Raw genomic sequence first — 23,031 nt, 5'->3', positions numbered from 1 at the left:
CACACACACATATAAACTGTTCTGTAGAGTACATTACATGTCTTACACACATATAAACTGTTCTGTAGAGTACATTACATGTTTTACACACATATAAACTGTTCTGTAGAGTACACTACATGTTTCACACACACAAACTGTTCTGTAGAATACATTACACATCTAAACTACAGTGGCCTACCACATCATCTTCTTCCCACTGGGTCAACATCACAATCACTTTACTCTGTTGTTCCCACACCATCCTCCAGAAGTCTCCAACTGTCTCCGGTAGAGGCGCTTGACAGGCGATGTAGAATTTTTCCTGACCCCCATAACCCTGGAGAACATGTGAACAGAAGTGTATTATTTTTTAAGTTAAATATACTAACTACGGTTTTTTCAACGTGTCACGATTATTTCTGGTTCCATAAATACAATAAAATTACCAGTTACTGATGAAACAAAGGTCACGCAAATAGAAATATAACATAAAGATGATATAAATAATACTTAAAGATAATATAACATAAAGTTGTTTGTCGGGCTTTACGGCACAAGGCTATCTCTTTCAAATATTTGGCTTCTATATTTAAAATAGTTTAATGTAAGAATAAACAAATAGAAGTGAAATAAATAAAAAAAGTCTTTGATTTAATTATGAAATTATCAAGATAAATATCTTTTCCCATTCAAATGTATTTCATCACTGAATGCATCTGAGGAACACGTATGGATTAATATCCATTTAATCCTATTATAATATGTTTAATTACATTAATATCCATTTAATCTTATTATAATCTGTTTAATCACATTAATATCCATTTAATTTTATTATAATATGTTTAATTACATTAATATCCATTTAATCTTTTTATAATCTGATTAATCACATTAATATCCATTTATTATTATAATCTGTTTAATCACATTAATATCCATTTAATCCTATTATAATATGTTTAATTACATTAATATCCATTTAATTTTATCATAATCTGTTTATCACATTAATCTCCATTTAATTTTATTATAATCTGTTTAATTACATTAATATCCAGTTAATCTTTTTATAATCTGATTAATCACATTAGTATCCATTTAATCCTATTATAATCTGTTTAATCTGTTAATAATTTAATCTTTTTAATATTAATCCATTTAATCCTTTATTCCTATATATCTGTTTAATCACATTAATATCCATTTAACCTATTATAATCTGTTTAATCACATTAATATCCATTTAATCCTATTATAATATGTTTAATCACATTAATATCCATTTAACCTTATTATAATCTTTTTAATCACATTAATATCCATTTAACCTTATTATAATCTTTTTAATCACATTAATATCCATTTAACCTTATTATAATCTTTTTAATCACATTAATATCCATTTAACCTTATTATAATCTTTTTAATCACATTAATATCCATTTAATCCTAATATGGTATGTATAAGTTCGTTAATCTCTGCTTAATCCTGTTATAATATGGTTAAACAGGTTGTTCTCTGTTCAATCGTATTAAAAACTGTTTAATGTTATTAATACCTATTTAACCATATTAACTCCTATTAAACTCTCTTTGACCTTTTTTTAAAATAAATCATAGAACATTTTAATTAATGTTCCAGGACTTAAGCTGGAATTATTAAATTCTATGACTGTGGTTCTTTGGCCAGCAATATAATATTTATTAACTGGTATTAATTATTGTAAATATTTCTGGACGTGTTTAAATTTTGACAGAAAAATATACATTATTCTCATAAAGACCTGAACAAATTAATGTTGATTCGATAATTCGAAGTTTCTGAAATAAAATCTTTGGTTAAATTCCTCAAAGGCGAATACTTCAAGTTCTAATAAAGTTTCAAAACTCTTGTTAAAGGTTTTCTTGTTTTAATTAATGTGAAAAATTAACTTCAGGTTGCTCTATGAATAGTTAGGACTACAATTAGACTTTAATTTTAAGTGGTGGATATTTCAAATATTTTATTCTCTGAAGAAAATATACAAAACAGAAGTGAAAAAGAACCTTTCTCCATATTGACTACTTATTCATATTGGAGACAAACTTTCTGTCTCCAACATGTTAAATCAAAGTGAATCCAGGAAATCGAGAAATATTTGTCTAGATAAATAAATCAGTTGTTTAAAGGTTGACCTTTGGATTAGAAAATTGAATCTAAGAGAGCGATATTCTACTGGTATATTTTAACTTAATAATTTTTTTCGGAAATACACGTTAAACAAACACATAGTTCTTACTCTCACAAAGTTAGAATTGACGCAATTGGAGTTTGGTTCTCCCCAAAAAGAATACATAATACTTACCCTCACAAAGTTGACTTTGATGTAACTGGTGTTTGGTTCTCCCCAATAGAACACATATTACTTACCCTCACAAAGTTGGCATTGATGTAATTAGAGTTTGGTTCTCCCTTAATTAATGTCAAAGGAACACGTGTCTTCGGTTCTAAATAAAACAAACAAAATTTGAAACTAATCAAAATGGATACATTGAAAGATTTAAAATATCCGAAAAGTTTCATTTCGTGTATGAAAAATAATTTTAGTGACAGTTAAATATGTTTTGTTTTTACATTTCTGGTTATCTTAAGAGTTTAAACGAGTAAAATGCTTGATATATGTTACCGTATTCACATCCAGTTACGGTATGACCAAACAAACACAAGCTAAACACTGTCTTACATTCAGGTATCATAAGATAAACAGTTGTTAAAAGTACAAAAACGTTGTGTCAGTTTCAAATTCTCACAATAACAAGGTACCCAACAAACTGTATATTGTACCATTACTTAGTTATGGTACAAACACTATACTGTACCAGTACCATGTTACGGTGCAAACACTATATTAACTTACCAGGAATTACGTTAGCATAACGGTTTTTCACTTCGGCTCCTGTCGGAACTTGATCCATTCGGGGCATGTTCGTGGGAATAATCTAGAATATTATAAAATTATGTTTTAAGAAGTACCAGTCCGAACCTTGAGGAGTCATCAACACTATAACAAAAGTAAATTATGTCTTAAGAAATTAACAGTCCGAACCTTGAGGAGTCATCAACAATATAACAAAAGTAAATTATGTCTTAAGAAATTACCAGTCCGAACCTTGAGGAGTCATCAACAATATAACAAAAGTAAATTATGTCTTAATAAATTACCAGTCCGAACCCTGAGAGTCATCAACACAAGAATACTATAAAAACACAAAATTATGTCTTAATAAATTACAGTCCGAACCTTGAGGAGTCATCAACAATGTAACAAAAGTAAATTATGTCTTAATAAATTACCAGTCCGAGCCCTGAGAGTCATCAACACAATAATACTATAAAAACACAAAATTATGTGTTAAGAAGTTCCAGTCCGAGCCGTCACTCATCAAAAATATAAAAACACATTACGTATGAACTAAGCTAACCAATGAAACACAAAATGGAAAAGTTAGAAAAATTAAGGTAACAAAATGTTTCAAAATCATAATAAACATGACTTTAATAATTACCCACTGTCAATCACCAATAAGATAAAGAGATACAACTAATGAGTGTAACTTTATTCACCAATAAGATAAAGAGATACAACTAATGAGTGTAACTTTATTCACCAATAAGATAAAGAGATACAACTAATGAGTGTAGCTTTATTCACCAATAAGATAAAGAGATACAACTAATGAGTTTAGCTTTATTCACCAATAAGATAAAGAGATACAACCAATGAGTGTAGCTTTATTCACCAATAAGATAAAGAGATACAACTAATGAGTGTAGCTTTATTCATCAATAAGATAAAGAGATACAACTAACGAGTGTAGCTTTATTCACCAATAAGATAAAGAGATACAACTAATGAGTGTAGCTTTATTCACCAATAAGATAAAGAGATACAACTAATGAGTGTAGCTTTATTCACCAATAAGATAAAGAGATACAACTAATGAGTGTAGCTTTATTACCTGGAATTCTTCTTCTATAGCTTGTCCGTTACACGTGAAATTTATCAGACCAGTATAATCCAGAGGGTGTGAGGGTACATCCTGTTAGAGAAATTAGAAACCAAATACACACCTCAACACTAATTATCTTCCCATAAGAATCTGTTAACAGCTTAATGTGGACCAAAGAGACATTTATATATGTACTTATATACCGTTACATATGAGACCTCACAGAGTTGATAACAAAACATTTGACGGTTGTATCTAGTTCATACTTTTTGTTTCATTTATTCTTTGTCAACAAAATGTATTCTTTTCAATTTTTTATTAATTACCTAAATTTAGTCTACTTTACTTTTATTTTCCCTCTAAAAACCAAATAATATCCTGGTACTGTTATCTGTCATAGGACATGAAGGATGGCAACCCCTAATACAAGTGGCTCTCGTTATCCTGACAAAACTCACCGGATCTTCGTAAGCCTGATTAAGAAACGATCTCATGGAAAACCGAGACTTTTTTCGACGAACATTTGCAGCTGTTGGGAAGTAATCTAAATTGTAGGCTTCTTGGTGAGAGGTTTCACAACCGCTGGCTTTTCTAAGTCGTTGTTTCATGATAACCTAAGGTTGGAGAAGTAAAACCGAAAAAAGGTTTCAGTTAGTTTTTTCCTGTGATATTTATAGCAAACAGTTCCTAACACACCCAGCGTGTTTGATGAGCAGTAAACAGTTCCTAAAACACCCAGCGTGTTTGATGAGTAGTAAACAGTTCCTAACACACCAAGCGTGTTTCGTGAGTAGTAAACAGTTCCTAACACACCCAGCGTGTTTGATGAGTAGTAAACAGTTCCTAACACACCCAGCGTGTTTCGTGAGTAGTAAACAGTTCCTAACACACCCAGCGTGTTTCGTGAGTAGTAAACAGTTCCTAACACACCCAGCGTGTTTCGTGAGTAGTAAACAGTTCCTAACACACCCAGCGTGTTTGATGAGTAGTAAACAGTTCCTAACACACCCAGCGTGTTTCGTGAGTAGTAAACAGTTCCTAACACACCCAGCGTGTTTGATGAGTAGTAAGCAGTTCCTAACACACCCAGCGTGTTTGATGAGTAGTAAGCAGTTCCTAACACACCCAGCGTGTGTGATGAGTAGTAAACAGTTCCTAACACACCCAGCGTGTTTCGTGAGTAGTAAACAGTTCCTTACACACCCAGCGTGTTTCGTGAGTAGTAAACAGTTCCTAACACACCCAGCGTATTTGATGAGTAGTAAGCAGTTCCTAACACACCCAGCGTGTTTCGTGAGTAGTAAACAGTTCCTAACACACCCAGCGTGTTTGATGAGTAGTAAACGTAAACAGTTTCTAACACACCCAGCGTGTTTCATGAGCAGTAAACAGTTCCTTACACACCCAGCGTGTTTCGTAAGTAGTAAACAGTTCCTAACACACCCAGCGTGTTTCATGAGCAGTAAACAGTTCCTAACACACCCAGCGTGTTTGATGAGTAGTAAACAGTTCCTAACACACCCAGCGTGTTTGATGAGTAGTAAACAGTTCCTAACACACCCAGCGTGTTTCATGAGCAGTAAACAGTTCCTTACACACCCAGCGTGTTTTGTGAGTAGTAAACAGTTCCTTACACACCCAGCGTGTTTTGTGAGTAGTAAACAGTTCCTAACACACCCAGCGTGTTTGATGAGTAGTAAACAGTTCCTAACACACCCAGCGTGTTTGATGAGTAGTAAACAGTTCCTAACACACCCAGCGTGTTTCATGAGCAGTAAACAGTTCCTTACACACCCAGCGTGTTTTGTGAGTAGTAAACAGTTCCTAACACACCCAGCGTGTTTGATGAGTAGTAAACAGTTCCTAACACACCCAGCGTGTTTCATGAGCAGTAAACAGTTCCTTACACACCCAGCGTGTTTTGTGAGTAGTAAACAGTTCCTAACACACCCAGCGTGTTTCGTGAGTAGTAAACAGTTCCTAACACACCCAGCGTGTTTCATGAGCAGTAAACAGTTCCTTACACACACGCGCGCGCGTGTTTCGTGAGTAGTAAGGAGTTCCTAACACACTCATGCGCGTTTTATGAGTAATAAACAGTTCCTAACACATACACGCGTGCGTGTTTCGTAAGTAGTAAACAGTTCCTAACACACACACACGCGTGTTTCGTAAGTAGTAAACAGTTCCTAACACACCCAGCGTGTTTCATGAGCAGTAAACAGCTCCTTACACACACACGCGCGCGTGTTTCGTGAGTAGTAAGCAGTTCCTAACACACTCATGCGCGTGTTATGAGTAGTAAACAGTCCCTAACATACCCAGCGCGTGCGTGTTTCGTAAGTAGTAAACAGTTCCTAACACACAGGCGCGCGTGTTTCGTAAGTAGTAAATAGTTCGTAACATACACGCGCGCGTGTTTCGTAAGTAGTAAACAGTTCCTAACACACGCGCTCGCATGTTTCGTGAGTATTAAACAGTTCCTAACACACACATGCACGTGTTTTGTGAGTAGTAAACAGTTCATAACATACACACGCGCGTGTTTCGTGAGTAGTAAACAGTTCCTAACACACCCAGCGTGTTTTGTGAGTAGTAAACAGTTCCTAACACATACGTGTTTCGTGAGTAGTAAACACTTCATAACACATACGTGTTTCGTGAGTAGTAAACACTTCATAACATACACGCGCGCGTGTTTCGTGAGTAGTAAACAGTTCATAACACACACGCGCGCGTGTTTCGTGAGTAGTAAACACTTCATAACACATACGTGTTTCGTGAGTAGTAAACACTTCATAACACATACGTGTTTCGTGAGTAGTAAACACTTCATAACACATACGTGTTTCGTGAGTAGTAAACACTTCATAACACATACGTGTTTCGTGAGTAGTAAACACTTCATAACATACACGCGCGCGTGTTTCGTGAGTAGTAAACAGTTCATAACACACACGCGCGCGTGTTTCGTGAGTAGTAAACACTTCATAACACATACGTGTTTCGTGAGTAGTAAACACTTCATAACACATACGTGTTTCGTGAGTAGTAAACACTTCATAACACATACGTGTTTCGTGAGTAGTAAACACTTCATAACACATACGTGTTTCGTGAGTAGTAAACACTTCATAACACATACGTGTTTCGTGAGTAGTAAACACTTCATAACACATACGTGTTTCGTGAGTAGTAAACACTTCATAACATACACGCGCGTGTTTCGTGAGTAGTAAACAGTTCATAACACACACGCGCGCGTGTTTCGTGAGTAGTAAACACTTCATAACACATACGTGTTTCGTGAGTAGTAAACACTTCATAACACATACGTGTTTCGTGAGTAGTAAACACTTCATAACACATACGTGTTTCGTGAGTAGTAAACACTTCATAACACATACGTGTTTCGTGAGTAGTAAACACTTCATAACACATACGTGTTTCGTGAGTAGTAAACACTTCATAACACATACGTGTTTCGTGAGTAGTAAACAGTTCATAACACATACGTGTTTCGTGAGTAGTAAACACTTCATAACACATACGTGTTTCGTGAGTAGTAAACACTTCATAACACATACGTGTTTCGTGAGTAGTAAACACTTCATAACACATACGTGTTTCGTGAGTAGTAAACACTTCATAACACATACGTGTTTCGTGAGTAGTAAACACTTCATAACACATACGTGTTTCGTTTCTGACTACCAGCACACTTTATTTCTAAACTAAAATCGATAAAGTTTCACAAATTATGTGAATTGTTTCAGTAAGTTTTAATTATCTTTACCTTTAGTATCATTCTTTGTGATGTGGTTAATGTTGTCTTTAATAACAGAAATATTGCTTTCCATTCTCAGTTAAATAGACTTTAAATATTAAATATCATCCAAATATTGAGTAATTAGAACATCAAATGTCTTTCATCTCTTCATGTTGAAATTATCTCATGAAATAATATCATGGGTGAACATAGGCTTAAAATATTAATACTACATGAACCTCGAACTAAAACTAAACTCAGTTTGACACCTTTATGGTAACAAATGTTTCTAACCTTTAACCACCTGAAGTACAAAACTAAACCAGTTTTGCTCATTTATGGTAACAATGTTTGTAAGCTTTAAATACCATGGTGCGTATTTCTATAAAGACCTCAGAGCTTCATTCACAACGCGTTTCATTCACAAGAGGTAAAACTTGAAGTTCTATTACGAAGAAAGTAAAGTTACTGAGGAAATTGCATGTTTGCACATACAAGGTTGTTTGTTTTTAACAAAGTATTGTATTGATTGTAAGTGGTGTAGCTTATAGCTGGACTCACTGGTTTTCTTTTCTTGTGAAGAAGGTACTTTTTACGACTTTGAAGGAAGTTTCTTTATTGTGACTAGTAAAACAATAAATACTTGTTTTTATAATGTATGTGTGTGTCTAAGTAAATGTTTTAGTAAATAAAAACTACAGTGTACAGTTGTCAAGTTAAAATCATGTTCTGTAGCATAATTAAAACATGTCAATAATAATATGTTAGGGTTGAATATAAATGTAAGCTTTGAACAATGTCTACTAAACAAACAAATAATAAATATTTGTGAAAAAAAACACACACCAAAGGTTTGACATTTAATGGCACTAAGAGACATATACCTAGGACATTTTAAAGCCAGTGATGTCTGTACTAAGAAAAGATGTGTTGTTCGCTTTTCCGATGTCTCTCCCCAGTAACACAGCAGAATTTTTTACTGCTGATACTGCTAAAAACCAATTTTGATACTCGTGATAGGCAGAGTACAGATCGCCCTTTGTGAAGCTTTGTGTTTAATAATAAACAACTTCTCAGGTGAACACAAACGTGTACAAAGTGACTAACTAAATAGTCACTTAAAAATGCTGGAACGAAATCAGTGAAATTCTTAACTCAATGACAGTTTCATGTAATTACTAAAAGTTTTGTTATACGATGTGTAATCAATGATTAAATATTTACATATTTAAAAACAATTATCTTAATACACAGTTTTTACAAATGCAGCCAGTAGATGTCCTTACAAACAGTTCCGGCATCACATCAACTCGCGAAGATTTCACTAGTGATTAACATATTGTTCACAACAAAACAACATTGTGAAAGTGTTTATATACTATTATTTTGTTATACCTCTATAGCATCTGTTTTGTCGTGAAGCAACAATTTTTGTATTTAGAACGGTGAAGAAAGGACCACATCTTTAACAGATTGACTCAACAGTTATAATATCTTTCTGTAACACCCTGGTGACTGGATTATGCCATCACAGTATTTTTCTTAAAGTATCGATTCAAAGATTTATGGTTCTAGGTGTATCTCGGGTAAATTAAATTTGTAAACATTTTTTATAAAACTGTTTGTTGCTTGGAATCGAACAATAACAATTATGTGTATTATATGTATGTAAATAGGCTTAGTCACGGTCAAATATATCAAATTAAAACAACGTTATAAAACATGAATTACAACAATGTTGTTCATACAAATGACTCGACATGTCTTGGTAACTTCAGTTTGTTTTCCAAAATACCAGTCTTCCTAAAATTATGTATTCTTACCAGAAGAATCGCGATTAGAAGAGCACAAACACTTGCGACAGACGCCACTACTATAATAATCATGGTTGTCCGAGGAGAATCGTTTCTGCGGTTATCAGTAGAAGGATATACCTGGTCTCTTTCTTCTTTAGTCTTGAATTCAACTTGTACACGATACACCTTTTGAAGAACGTGAGAAAAGTAAGAATATATTAGCAGAAATATACAAATGGAAAACAGACAGAATTAAAATTAACAGAGCGTTAGTTAACCCTAATATTCAACTGATAGATCAGTTGAATTTCTTTGTTCGTTTTTGAATTGCGCACAAAGCTACTCGAGGGCTGTCTGTGCTAGCCGTCTCTAATTTAGCAGTGTAAGACAAGATGGAAGGCAGCTAGACATCACCACCCACCGCCAACTCTTGGGCTACTTTTTTACCAACGAATAGTGGGATTGACCATCACATTATAACGCCCCCACGGCTGAAAGGGCGAGCATGTTTGGCGCGACGGGGATGCGAATCCGCGACTCTAAGATTACGAGTCGCACGCCTTAACACGCTTGGCCATGCCGGGCTACAGATCAGTTGGAATGCAGCATTATACAATCTCTGATTACACTCATTGGAATTTGATCACTTGTCTTATTACGATTCCAAGTGTAGATCGAGAGTTTGAGGCAATGGGGCGTGAACCAGGGGCCTTAAATCAAAATTAATTGGTAGCTGTTCCACTTAATTTATAATTGTTTTTATCAAGCACGATAATAGGCCAGAATAAAATGTTTATTAATGATTAAATATGAATATTCAGTTGTTGTTGTTGTCGTTTAAGGTTTACGATTTTACAATATATCCCGTTTGAATGTGTCAGTTATATTCTCACATAAAACATTTTATAATAAAAAACTCAAATTTGTTTAGGCAACCATAAGATAAAACAATTCGGCTACTAGTTGTTTAATTCTTTTAAAAATAAGAAGAAACTCTGACTTCACCAGTTTCATCTCCTCGCATCTCAAATGATTGGTTTAGTTTTAATTTAACGCAAAGCTACACAAGGTCTATTTGTTTTAACCGTCTCCTAATTTAGCAGTGTAAGACCAGAAGAAAAAAAAAGATAGTCTCCACCAACTCCTTTACTCAAAACTAATGAAATTGACCGTCTCATTACAACGGCTGAAAAGGTGTGTATGTTTAGTGTGACGGGGATTCGAACCCGTGATCCTAGAATTACGCGTGGAGTGCCTTAACCACTTGGCCATCTCAGATGAAGATAAAACTATTGAAATAAAATAAAATTACCAACACTAAAGTTTCTTTATTTTCATTCGTTGGTTTTGGTTTTACGTTTCCGACAGAGTTATTTCTTCAATTTATCTTCTGACTTCGTAAGACATTTAACCTGTTCGATGCCGTAGACGAGATATTTCGTCCAAGCCGATCGGTAACACAGTGCCACGGACGAATTATTTCTTTCTTAATAATACCTAACTTCAATACTAGATGTCAGCATCATACATGCATTTGATCTACTTACATATTGTTTCACTTTCGATTCAAAATGGCGTTATAAAAAAGTTACAAAATGAAGAAGCATTAGAGTTGTATTTTGAACTTAGTTCGGAGCTGCCGTAGCAGCTGAAATACTTGGCAGTCAACAGGTTAATTCCAAAATTTTATTATTTTTTTATATCGCCAGATATTTATTTCTACTGTTTTATTTGTGAAGGTAAAGTTGTTAAATATAATCCATAATACGTCGAAGATGACTTGGGATATTAACATCAGTTAATAACTTAATAGCTTTTGAGAGGATAATAGTCAAGGATAAAGACAGAATAAAGACAAAGATACTAAACTAATGAAACTATTAACGTATCAGAAAATATTTACAAAAACTGTTGTTTAAGAGTTCAGTCATGTTAGCTTAGTGATAATTAAAATAAAAATAATTAACAAAACTGCAAAAAAAAGAAAAGAAAGAAGACAAAAGCTAGAAACAAGGTAACCATGGTTACAACCGTAAGTAATCACGTGATATACGTTTTATTTCAGATATGTTTACAAACCACTGTTTATCAACTTACTATGTGTTTATGGCCTAATTGATTAACCTACTCAGACTGTGAATCTGATAATCTAGGTTCAAAGCTGTCAGCAACAAATTAAACTTCGCATTTGGACTATGAGTTGTCAGTGAATGTCAGTGACTGTTTAGCTTTTCTCTAATTCCAAACAAACAATCAAAGTACCTTCATTGTAGTTAGAAAAATGTTTATTAGTAAATAAGACAAGTTAACAAAAATGACTGCAACTTCTACAAACAAACAAACCAGAAATTTAAAAATATATAATATTATACTTGCTTTTCTATTACCAATGATGCTCTCGGTATCACCAGCTTCTAGTTGCATGAGGGCGCCACATGTCTCAGTCAAGTTGAAATCATAATTTCCCTTTTCGTCCATTAAAAATAAATTTACGTCTATAAACTTGTCTCCAGAGTTCTTCAAAACCGACAACTTTTCTTCTTTCTTCAACTCAGAACTACAATGTTCACCACTTGTCATAAATACAATCTGTTTCACCTGCACCAACTCTCCTCTTTTAGATATTGACTCAGCAATTTCTTTGCGAAGAAATTCCTTTTCGGCACAGAAATCCGGCCATTCCATCCCTAGCGTTAAGATAATGTAGACAAATATGGAAGGAATAAAGTCCTGTGGACTCATCTTCGTTGGTCCAGCTGGTTTTAGAGTTGTTTCTTTACTCTCATTCGTTGACACGATTGAAACGTTTCGTGGTTGTACAGGAAGATGTTCATTTTTGAAAACACTGCTCACGTTTTTTAGAGTTCCTACATAAGGATATAAAATAAGATTATCACCACGTGAATCCTGAAACTGAAACGATTATTTCACACCACATGTAACTGGAGACCTTGATACTGATAATGGTTACTGTTACCTGAGAGTGGTTATCACAAAACAGGAAAATACAACATCTAGAAGATGAACGCCACTGTAACCCTACACCAACACAGATAATTTCGACGTTTAGTTTGACTGTAACACTACACCAACACAGATAAGTTCGACGTTTAGTTTGACTGTAACACTACACCAACACAGATAAATTCAACGTTTAGTTTGACCCTAACACTACGCCAACATAGATAAATTCGAGGTTTAGTTTGACTGTAACACTACACCAACACAGATAAATTCAACGTTTAGTTTGACTATAACACTACACCATATCAGCTAACACATGGAAGTTCAACTTGTAGTTGAACTGTGACACTAGACCATCTGCACCAACAAGAGTGTCTTAGCTGATTCCTCGTGCTAAACAAATGATTCTTATTCACGCTTTCCCGCCATCCCCCTGAAATACGATGAAATAAATGTCGCGCGAGCCATAAGTATATTATATTATTAGTCTATTATATACAACTGTCTCATACTTGACACGTGAGTAACTAAAAATTCATAGAATAAGGATAGAGTCATGGTTAACTGTTTGAAACTAGTTTAGCAGTTTCCTCCATATTAGAATTTATAATTATTGTTTCTTACCATTAGCCAAATCCGTAAATATAGGTTAGTTTGGAGTTCTTTATAATGTTTCTTTATATTTACAGCTTCTACATGTTTTGTTGTTACACTATAGCCTGTTAAATTAAAGAACGAAGATAAAAATATATTTTAGGAAAATATTTTTAAAAAGACATATATGTGGTTAAGATTTCACTTAAAGTTATGTAATTTAAAATCATTATATCTTCGTTTTCTTACCTTTTGTTTCTTTGGAATCATTTAGGTCTGTTGATGGTGACTTTATTGAGTTGTCTTCTTTATTTATCTTATTTGGAAATTCCTCAGCATGATTCTTATCATAAGAAGTTCCTTTAAGAGTGACAGAGTTTAGTTTAACAACTGGTTCGTAAACCAAGCTTGGTTCGATGTCGTAAAATACTGCGGAAATTGGTTCTGTAAAATGAAATGGATGAAAAGTTTTTGCTGGTGAAAGATGCACATGAAGAGTTTGTTTTGATAGAAATGATGGGTGATTTATCTCTTTGTTGTTTAGTAGTGAACCAGTAAACAACACGGCAGTGGGCAGGCTCGCAGTTTCTGTAAATATTTTTGATTTCAATTCTTCTATTCTTGAAAGTTGTGGAAGGGAAGTTGTAAAGTCTTCAAAAGAAGTAATTAATCCATCCAAACAAACAGAACTTGTAAAGTCTTTAAAGGGGATAGTTGGCCTATTTAGAGGAATTGAAGTTGTAGAGTCTTTGAAGATAACTGATCCATCCAGAAAAATGGAAGCTGTAGAGTCTTTGAAGATAACTGATCCATCCAGAGGAATGGAAGCTGTAGAGTCTTTGAAGATAACTGATCCATCTAGAGGAATGGAAGCTGTAGAGTCTTTGAAGATAACTGATCCATCCAGAGGAATGGAAGCTGTAGAGTCTTTAAAGATAACTGATCCATCCAGAGGAATGGAAGCTGTAGAGTCTTTGAAGATAACTGATCCATCCAGAGGAATGGAAACTGTAGAGTCTTTAAAGATAACTGATGCACCAAGAGAATGCTTCTTCTGAATGTTATACTGAGTGTTCTCAGAAGATGAAGCATTACGTGTAATCCTCTCTAGCTCTAACGAAGTATCGGAAACACTTTTATGTTCAGTAAATGTTTCCATCGCCGGTGTTTTTTGAGCGTCTTTTGTCAAATATTTTTGTTTTGTTTCAATAATAGTTAGCGACTTAAAAGATGGTCCTTTAAGGAAGTTCACTTTATCTGTACTGAACGAGCTTGAGATCTCATGAGAAGTTTTAAGAACAATTTCCTTAAAAACAGCACTCTGCTCCTTATCACTGGATGAAACATATAAAACTGGAGTTGGACGAATATAGACTGAACTTTCGAAAAGTTTAGTTTCTATCTCAAATGTATCACTACGTTCCAACATTTCTGTATCACTAAATGGAATATTATAAACGGTAGTCGGACGAATATGTATCGAGTTTTTAAAACGTTCAATATCTATTTTGTGTTTCACAGATACTTGTGAACTAGGCCTGTGGACTAATTCAACGTTCCAGGATTGTCCATTACTGGTGGGACTCAAATCTAAAGCAAGTGGTGGTGAATAGTCAGAGGAAGAATACCAATATCTCTCAGACGGTATGAACCGTGTGACGTCATTGCTTTGTTCGTTCCTGGTGCTAAATACGGTGCTATAAAACGATGGTTGTAGTGTTGAACTAGCTTCTGGTAAGACACCAGGTTTATCATAATGTGTCGATTCAATATTACGTTTCGGAACCATAATCTCTTCTTTATGTGCGATAACAGCGAGGATCAGAACTGTTGGTTTTAGAATGGAATATTTCTAAATGTATGAATGTTAATGACACTATACGTTTATAAAAATAGTTTCAATATTACTTATTCGAAACAGCAGAGATAATTTCTTACAAGACATACAAGACATTTACTGTAACAATGATTTAGCTATGAAAGAAGTTAACGTACGGTTACAGTATTTAAATATAAAATATATCAGCCTACTCTGACAAATCATTTAGACGTACAATAGGTTCACCTACTGTAACAATGAACAATTGTTTAATAATCGTTTAGACATAAAAAACTTTAGTCTACGTTAACTATGTTTTCAATAAACTGAAATTCAAAGTTCTACTAAAGGTCCAAACCGCGTCTCTCTTATCATATCATATTTGTTGGGATTTTTTTATAACAACTAAGCCCCGTTTAAAATATTTTATTCAGTTTCCTTATGATATACTCAAAGCTAACACACGCTCCAATCATAATATCAGACTTGTTGTGTTGTTAATATACACAGGATTTACATAGGCCTCTCTAATGGTATCATATTTGTTTTTTTAATAATGTACATTGTGTTAATCCATTTGCGATACCATGAGTTGTTTTTCATAATATACGTAGGGTTAAGACTCGCCTTGTTTATGATATCCTATTTGTTTTTCTTATGATACAAATGTTATCTATTTAACGTATAAAAAGTATCGTAATGACATAACAAATCGAGTTTTATGTTTTTAACAGCAATGTTTTCAAAACAAAGGCTTGAGATTAACATACGATTAAATTACATAGTCGATATATTGCTGTCTCCAAGCGAAATAATGTTCATTCGCTCTTTTAATTTCAAAATAATTTATATAATTTCTTTAACGTGCAACTCGAGGTCAAAAGCAAAATAAATGTATTAATTTTCTTTGCAAATATTTTTATTACTCATAAACAAGGGAAACGTGGAAGAAACGAACGCAAACAAGAGGTAACCGTAAATAATGTTGGTTTTCCAGTAACATTCGTTAGGTAATGTTTTGCTTTTCTTATCTCTTCTATAATTAAAACAGGAGTTAAACAACTTTTTTACTGTTATTAAAAGTCATTAGACTCGAAATAAGCTAATAAAATATGTGATATTATAGTGATAAATATTTAAAACATAATACTTTAACTACAATGGTAACCCTAGTGTAGAAACGTATTTTTGTGTGTGTGCGTGATGTTGAACTTCGTGAAAAGCTAACCTAGGACTCGCAGTGCCAGCCGTCCCTAATTTTGAAATGATAGACTAGAGGGAAGACAGTCAACACCGCGAACTCTTGCTCTGCTATTTACCAGCAAATAAGGGGATTGACCAAACAAGCAGGTTCGAGCTCGAAACTTGGGTCCTAACTACCAGTTCCTGCTAGGCCTTGAAGTCAAAAGAGGTTTTTCTTCGCCCAGCAAAAGGAGATTACCAATTTTGTTGTTGTTGTTTTTTACTTATGTGTACGAGGGATGTTGTACAGCAAGTGTAAATATGAGGAAGTTAAATTATGAAAGTTTCTGTGGTTTGTTGAAAGCAAAAGTAAGCGAACTTTGATTCAGCACAAAGTAAAGCGACTCCAAACATAAAACAACAGTACTGCATAGCTTAAACTTTAAGTAGCACACGACACGACGAACTATAGTATGACACTGTAAGCCTTGTCAGAAGAAAGTTAACTCTTCATCGTGTAATGTAACACATTAAACATTAAACTGTAGTTTTACATTCTCGAAGGAATATATCAGTTTGAAGTTTCACATATTGAAAAAAAAACAAGAGAAATTGGTAAATAGAACTTGTTAGTTATGGTAGAAATCAAACAACTTACAATATCAAAACACGCCCAACAATAAATTATTTCTCATCATTGAATAAACAACACAAGGTACTTATGACGCTGAACATAAAATACATTACACTGCACAACAGTTTTTGCTTCTTGAATACTGAAGGGTGATCCTTATAGATTTTTGGCTGCTGATCACGAAAATCACATCCAAATTTGCCCATCACGTACCGTTTCATCGAAATCTTCAGTTTCATCAGGACATTGCTACAATGGAAAAACGATATCAGGGCAACTAGAATCCGTCAATGCTTGCTGACTACTGTTGGACATTGCAACGTGATGCACCGGACATTGAATACAAACGAAAATCAGGAGCAAAACACTTTTAATTATGTTGAATTTAATAGCGTATTAGAAACATAAACGCAATTAAATACATTATTGCCGGTAAACAGTTAACTGTATATTTCTCAGTGTTCCTACGTGATGAAGCAAAACCAAAACTATATTTGTGCATACCAACCAGGTACCTGTCACAATCAGCAAAAACTTTTCAGGAAGAAAAAGTTTTCAAAAAAATTGTTGTGCAGTGTTATTGGTTTCAATTTCGCGCAAAGCTGTACGAGGGCTATCTGCGCTAGCCTTTATTTAGCAGTGTAAGAATAGAGGGAAGGCAGCTTGTCATCTCTACCCACCGCCAACTTTTGAGCTACTCTTTTACCAAGGAATAGTGGGATTAAACATCACATTATAGTGCCCCCACGGCTGAAATGGCGAGTATGTTTGGTGTGACAGTGATTCGAACCCGCGACGCTTGGATTACAAGTTGAGTGCCTTAACCACCTGTCCATGCCGGACCAGACAAGTTAAAGTAATGAAACTTGTGGTTTCAAACAATCTGCGAATTAAAACAATAAACGTTATCATTAACACACAACATAAAAAGTTAAAAATAAAGCTTGTGGCTTAACGAACGAACAAGTTAAATGAAATATAACTTATGATTTCAAACAATCGACGCGTTAAAACAATATACCTTGCGGCTCAAGGATTGAAAAGTTACAACAATAAATCTTATGGATTCAAACAATCGACAAGTTAAAATAATCAAGATTAAGGCTCAAATATTGTACAAATTAAAACCATAAAACAATTAAAATATTGAGAATCATTAGAACATAAAACTTCCACAACCTCAATTTAAGGATTTTACTTAAATATATCATTACATACCTGATACGCAAGCGCAGACCTGTAGCGAATACCTTGCCCACAACGTGTCAAAACAGCGAAAAATGGTGGCATCTGGTGGCATGTTTTGTTTATTTTCTCAGTCTCTTACAACACAAGTCTCGTCCATGATCTGAACGGTTGTATATTCGTTTCTCGATTGTGTCGCCTAGATGCGATCGGTTTGCGTACTATCATTCCATCTACCGACTATTGGAGAAAAAAATTAATTCAAGTTCAATTGGAGCGAGATTACAACATATATACGTCATTTTTCAGTTATCAACTTGTCTCTACCTTTATCAGTGTTCGTGTACTCCAAGACAATACTCGAACAGGACAAAAAGACAATATCTCAGAACAAGGTCTATATTTCCCAATATCAAGGCTGTGTTAAATCACATTACGTCTTTAGCAGAACAATAACGAAAAGAAAAAACAACAAACAATGGCGTACGTTTAAAAATTAATTAATAAATCACAAGTTGCTAAACTAATTAAGTTGTAGTCTCACTCTAGTGATAAGTGAAGTTTTTGTTTTGTTTTTTTCTTTCTTGACAGAGATATATAAAAACTACGTATTTCTACACAGGAGAATCTGATATTAAACTGATTGACATTCAATGATTTGATCATTAAGATATTTCAGGAGTTCTTCAAGTTTAAACTCATCGGTTTTGTCTATATTGTTTGTTTCAGACATTCCTTCAAAGCTGCACACCAGCTCAAACTAATAAACTAGAGGAAAGGCAGTTAGTCAATAGCGCCTACTCTCGACTTATGTGCTACTCTAGTCAATTAGTGGGGATATCATTGTTCATCCTATAACGAATCCACAGCCAAGAAATAGGGGGGTCGTGTTTATGTGGCAAGGGACGTAAACCACGGTCTCTCAGACTTATAGTACCCCATGTTAAACATCAGGTCGTGCTTGGCTCTACAAATAATTTTAAAACGAATAGTTTTTGTTTAACAATATCACACTACAGGTGAATCTAGTTCAACAATATCACACTACAAGTTAATCTGGTTCAACAATAACACACTACAGGTGAATCTAGTTCAACAAAATCACACTACAGGTGAATCTAGTTTAACAATATCACTGCGGGTGAATCTAGTTCAACAATATCACACTACAGGTGAATCTAGTTTAATAATATCACACTGCAGATGAATCTAGTTCAACAATATCACACTGCAGGTGAATATAGTTCAACAATATCACACTACAGGTGAATCTAGTTTAACAATATCACACTGCAGGTGAATCTAGTTTAACAATATCACACTACAAGAGAATCTAGTTTAACAATATCACACTACAAGAGAATCTAGTTTAACAATATCACACTACAGGTGAATCTAGTTTAACAATATCACATTGCAGGTGAATCTAGTTCAACAATATCACACTACAGGTGAATCTAGTTCAACAATATCACACTACAGGTGAATCTAGTTCAACAATATCACACTACAGGTGAATCTAGTTCAACAATATCACACTACAGGTAAATCTAGTTTACTAATATCACACTACAAGTGAATCTAGTTTAACAATATCACACTACAGGTGAATCTAGTTTAACAATATCACATTGCAGGTGAATCTAGTTCAACAATATCACACTACAGGTGAATCTAGTTTAACAATATCACACTGCAGGTGAATCTAGTTTAACAATATCACACTACATGTGAATCTAGTTCAACAATATCACACTACAGGTGAATCTAGTTCAACAATATCACACTACATGTGAATCTGGTTTAACAATATCACATGCAGGTGAATCTAGTTTGACAATATCACACTACAGGTTAATCTGGTTCAACAATATCACACTACAGGTGAATCTGGTTCAACAATATCACTCTATAGGTGAATCTAGTTTAACAATATCACACTACAGGTGAATCTAGTTTAACAATATCACAACAGGTGAATCTAGTTTAACAATATCACACTACAGGTGAATCTATTTTAACAATATCACACTACAGGTGAATCTAGTTCAACAATATCACACTACAGGTGAATCTAGTTTAACAATATCACACTACAGGTGAATCTAGTTCAACAATATCACACTACAGGTTAATCTAGTTTAACAATATCACACTACAGGTGAATCTATTTTAACAATATCACACTACAGGTGAATCTAGTTCAACAATATCACACTACAGGTGAATCTAGTTCAAGAATATCACACTGCAGGTGAATCTATTTCAACAGTATCACACTACAGGTGAATCTAGTTTAAAAAATCACACTACAGGTGAATCTAGTTCAACAATATCACACTGCAGGTGAATCTAGTTCAACAATATCACACTACAGGTGAATCTAGTTTAACAATATAACACTACAGGTGAATCTAGTTTAACAATATCACACTAGAGGTGAAGCTAGTTTAACAATATCACACTGCATGTGAATCTTGTTTAACAATATCACACTACAGGTGAATCTAGTTCAACAATATCACATTACAGGTGAATATAGTTCAACAATATCACACTGCAGGTGAATCTATTTCAACAATATCACACTGCAGGTGAATCTATTTCAACAATATCACACTGCAGGTGAATCTATTTCAACAGTATCACACTACAGGTGAATCTAGTTTAACAAATCACACTACAGGTGAATCTAGTTCAACAATATCACACTACAGGTGAATCTAGTTCAACAATGTCACACTACAGGTGAATCTAGTTCAACAATATCACACTACAGGTGAATCTAGTTCAACAATATCACACTGCAGGTGAATCTAGTTCAACAATATCACACTGCAGGTGAATCTAGTTCAACAATGTCACACTACAGGTGAATCTAGTTCAACAGTATCACACTGCAGGTGAATCTAGTTTAACAATATCACACTAGAGGTGAAGCTAGTTTAACAATATCACACTGCATGTGAATCTTGTTTAACAATATCACACTACAGGTGAATCTAGTTCAACAATATCACATTACAGGTGAATATAGTTCAACAATATCACACTGCAGGTGAATCTAGTTCAACAATATCACACTGCAGGTGAATCTAGTTCAACAATATCACACTACAGGTGAATCTAGTTTAACAATATAACACTACAGGTGAATCTAGTTTAACAATATCACACTAGAGGTGAAGCTAGTTTAACAATATCACACTGCATGTGAATCTTGTTTAACAATATCACACTACAGGTGAATCTATTTTAACAATATCACACTACAGGTGAATCTAGTTCAACAATATCACACTACAGGTGAATCTAGTTTAACAATATCACACTACAGGTGAATCTAGTTCAACAATATCACACTACAGGTTAATCTAGTTTAACAATATCACACTACAGGTGAATCTATTTTAACAATATCACACTACAGGTGAATCTAGTTCAACAATATCACACTACAGGTGAATCTAGTTCAAGAATATCACACTGCAGGTGAATCTATTTCAACAGTATCACACTACAGGTGAATCTAGTTTAAAAAATCACACTACAGGTGAATCTAGTTCAACAATATCACACTGCAGGTGAATCTAGTTCAACAATATCACACTACAGGTGAATCTAGTTTAACAATATAACACTACAGGTGAATCTAGTTTAACAATATCACACTAGAGGTGAAGCTAGTTTAACAATATCACACTGCATGTGAATCTTGTTTAACAATATCACACTACAGGTGAATCTAGTTCAACAATATCACATTACAGGTGAATATAGTTCAACAATATCACACTGCAGGTGAATCTAGTTCAACAATATCACACTGCAGGTGAATCTATTTCAACAATATCACACTGCAGGTGAATCTATTTCAACAGTATCACACTACAGGTGAATCTAGTTTAACAAATCACACTACAGGTGAATCTAGTTCAACAATATCACACTACAGGTGAATCTAGTTCAACAATGTCACACTACAGGTGAATCTAGTTCAACAATATCACACTACAGGTGAATCTAGTTCAACAATATCACACTGCAGGTGAATCTAGTTCAACAATATCACACTGCAGGTGAATCTAGTTCAACAATGTCACACTACAGGTGAATCTAGTTCAACAGTATCACACTGCAGGTGAATCTTGTTCAACAATATCACACTACAGGTGAATCTAGTTTAACAAATCACACTACAGGTGAATCTAGAAAAAAAGCAATGGATCTAAACCCCCTTCCATCCCGACTGCTTGAATTCAGATAACTTAACGCCTCGACTTCATTACAGACGACATCTGGGTACGAGATTAAAACGGTATAAAGTGAGTATTTGATTCGATGATTATAAATTACTCAGAGTAAAGATGATAGTCTACACGCCACTGATAATTATTAGAAATCATCGTATGATAAAATTCATACGTCAACATTTATTCAATCATCACTACAGATTTTCGAGTTTTCTTTCTGTTGGCTATATTCTTAACGGGGTGCTTCAAGCTAAGTTTCAGAAAGTAATTTTTTTTTATTCTCTAAGCTTTATTTGCAATTTTTTAGCTATACTATTTTGCCTCCATAAATGTTGAAAACCCGCGAACTTTCAGGGACAAGTTGACATTTTGAAATATTTGACCATTTTATGACTTATCATGACCCGTAGCTACCAACACCCAAACTAGAACGTGATCTTTAACCTAGCGCCCAGTCAAATAAATGGATAAATGAGCACATTAACAAATTACATAACAATGTAATTTAAATATTATTAACGTTAGAACAGACGATAATTGTTTGTTTGCTTCACGAGCCTGTTTGATCTCGTGGACGAGTTGTTTAGTATGTTTGTTTTATAATCCAGACTTTCAGTGATTTCCTAACCTTTCTGTAAAAGTTTATTATATAATATTATGTAACAAAATGTTTATTTCTTCTTGTTCCTGGTAGAAAGTGTTATTTTCCAATGTCTTCTGCCTAAAGTCAATGTAAAACACCTACTTTTCTCTTCAAACTTTGCTTTTGCGACTTGAGTAATGAAATTTTGAAACTTGCCCATTCTACAGAACATTCCAGGTAAATTCAGTGCTGTGTAGCTGATAGAGAATTTTCTAGA

The 23,031-nt window shown here is 34.1% G+C and overlaps 1 protein-coding gene across 2 annotated transcripts in view; it reads right to left on the bottom strand.

The window, feature by feature from the left end:
* Nucleotides 1-23,031, bottom strand: part of LOC143238077 (uncharacterized) — a 37,584-nt gene that overhangs the window by 11,354 nt on the left and 3,199 nt on the right. For both annotated transcript variants that reach the window (XM_076478016.1, XM_076478021.1), the window contains exons 2-10: nt 17,952-18,158; nt 13,348-14,925; nt 11,917-12,407; nt 9,568-9,726; nt 4,434-4,589; nt 3,985-4,065; nt 2,883-2,964; nt 2,396-2,472; nt 182-319 (exon numbers count right to left, since the gene is read on the bottom strand). In XM_076478016.1, the coding sequence (XP_076334131.1) occupies nt 182-319; nt 2,396-2,472; nt 2,883-2,964; nt 3,985-4,065; nt 4,434-4,589; nt 9,568-9,726; nt 11,917-12,407; nt 13,348-14,925; nt 17,952-18,033 (2,844 nt within the window). In that variant the 5' untranslated portion in view covers nt 18,034-18,158. The remainder of the gene's footprint in view (nt 1-181; nt 320-2,395; nt 2,473-2,882; nt 2,965-3,984; nt 4,066-4,433; nt 4,590-9,567; nt 9,727-11,916; nt 12,408-13,347; nt 14,926-17,951; nt 18,159-23,031) is intronic.

This window comes from Tachypleus tridentatus, chromosome 2 (assembly GCF_004210375.1).
Source record: "Tachypleus tridentatus isolate NWPU-2018 chromosome 2, ASM421037v1, whole genome shotgun sequence".
Lineage (NCBI taxonomy): Eukaryota > Metazoa > Arthropoda > Merostomata > Xiphosura > Limulidae > Tachypleus > Tachypleus tridentatus.
This window is presented reverse-complemented; position numbering and strand designations above follow the sequence as displayed.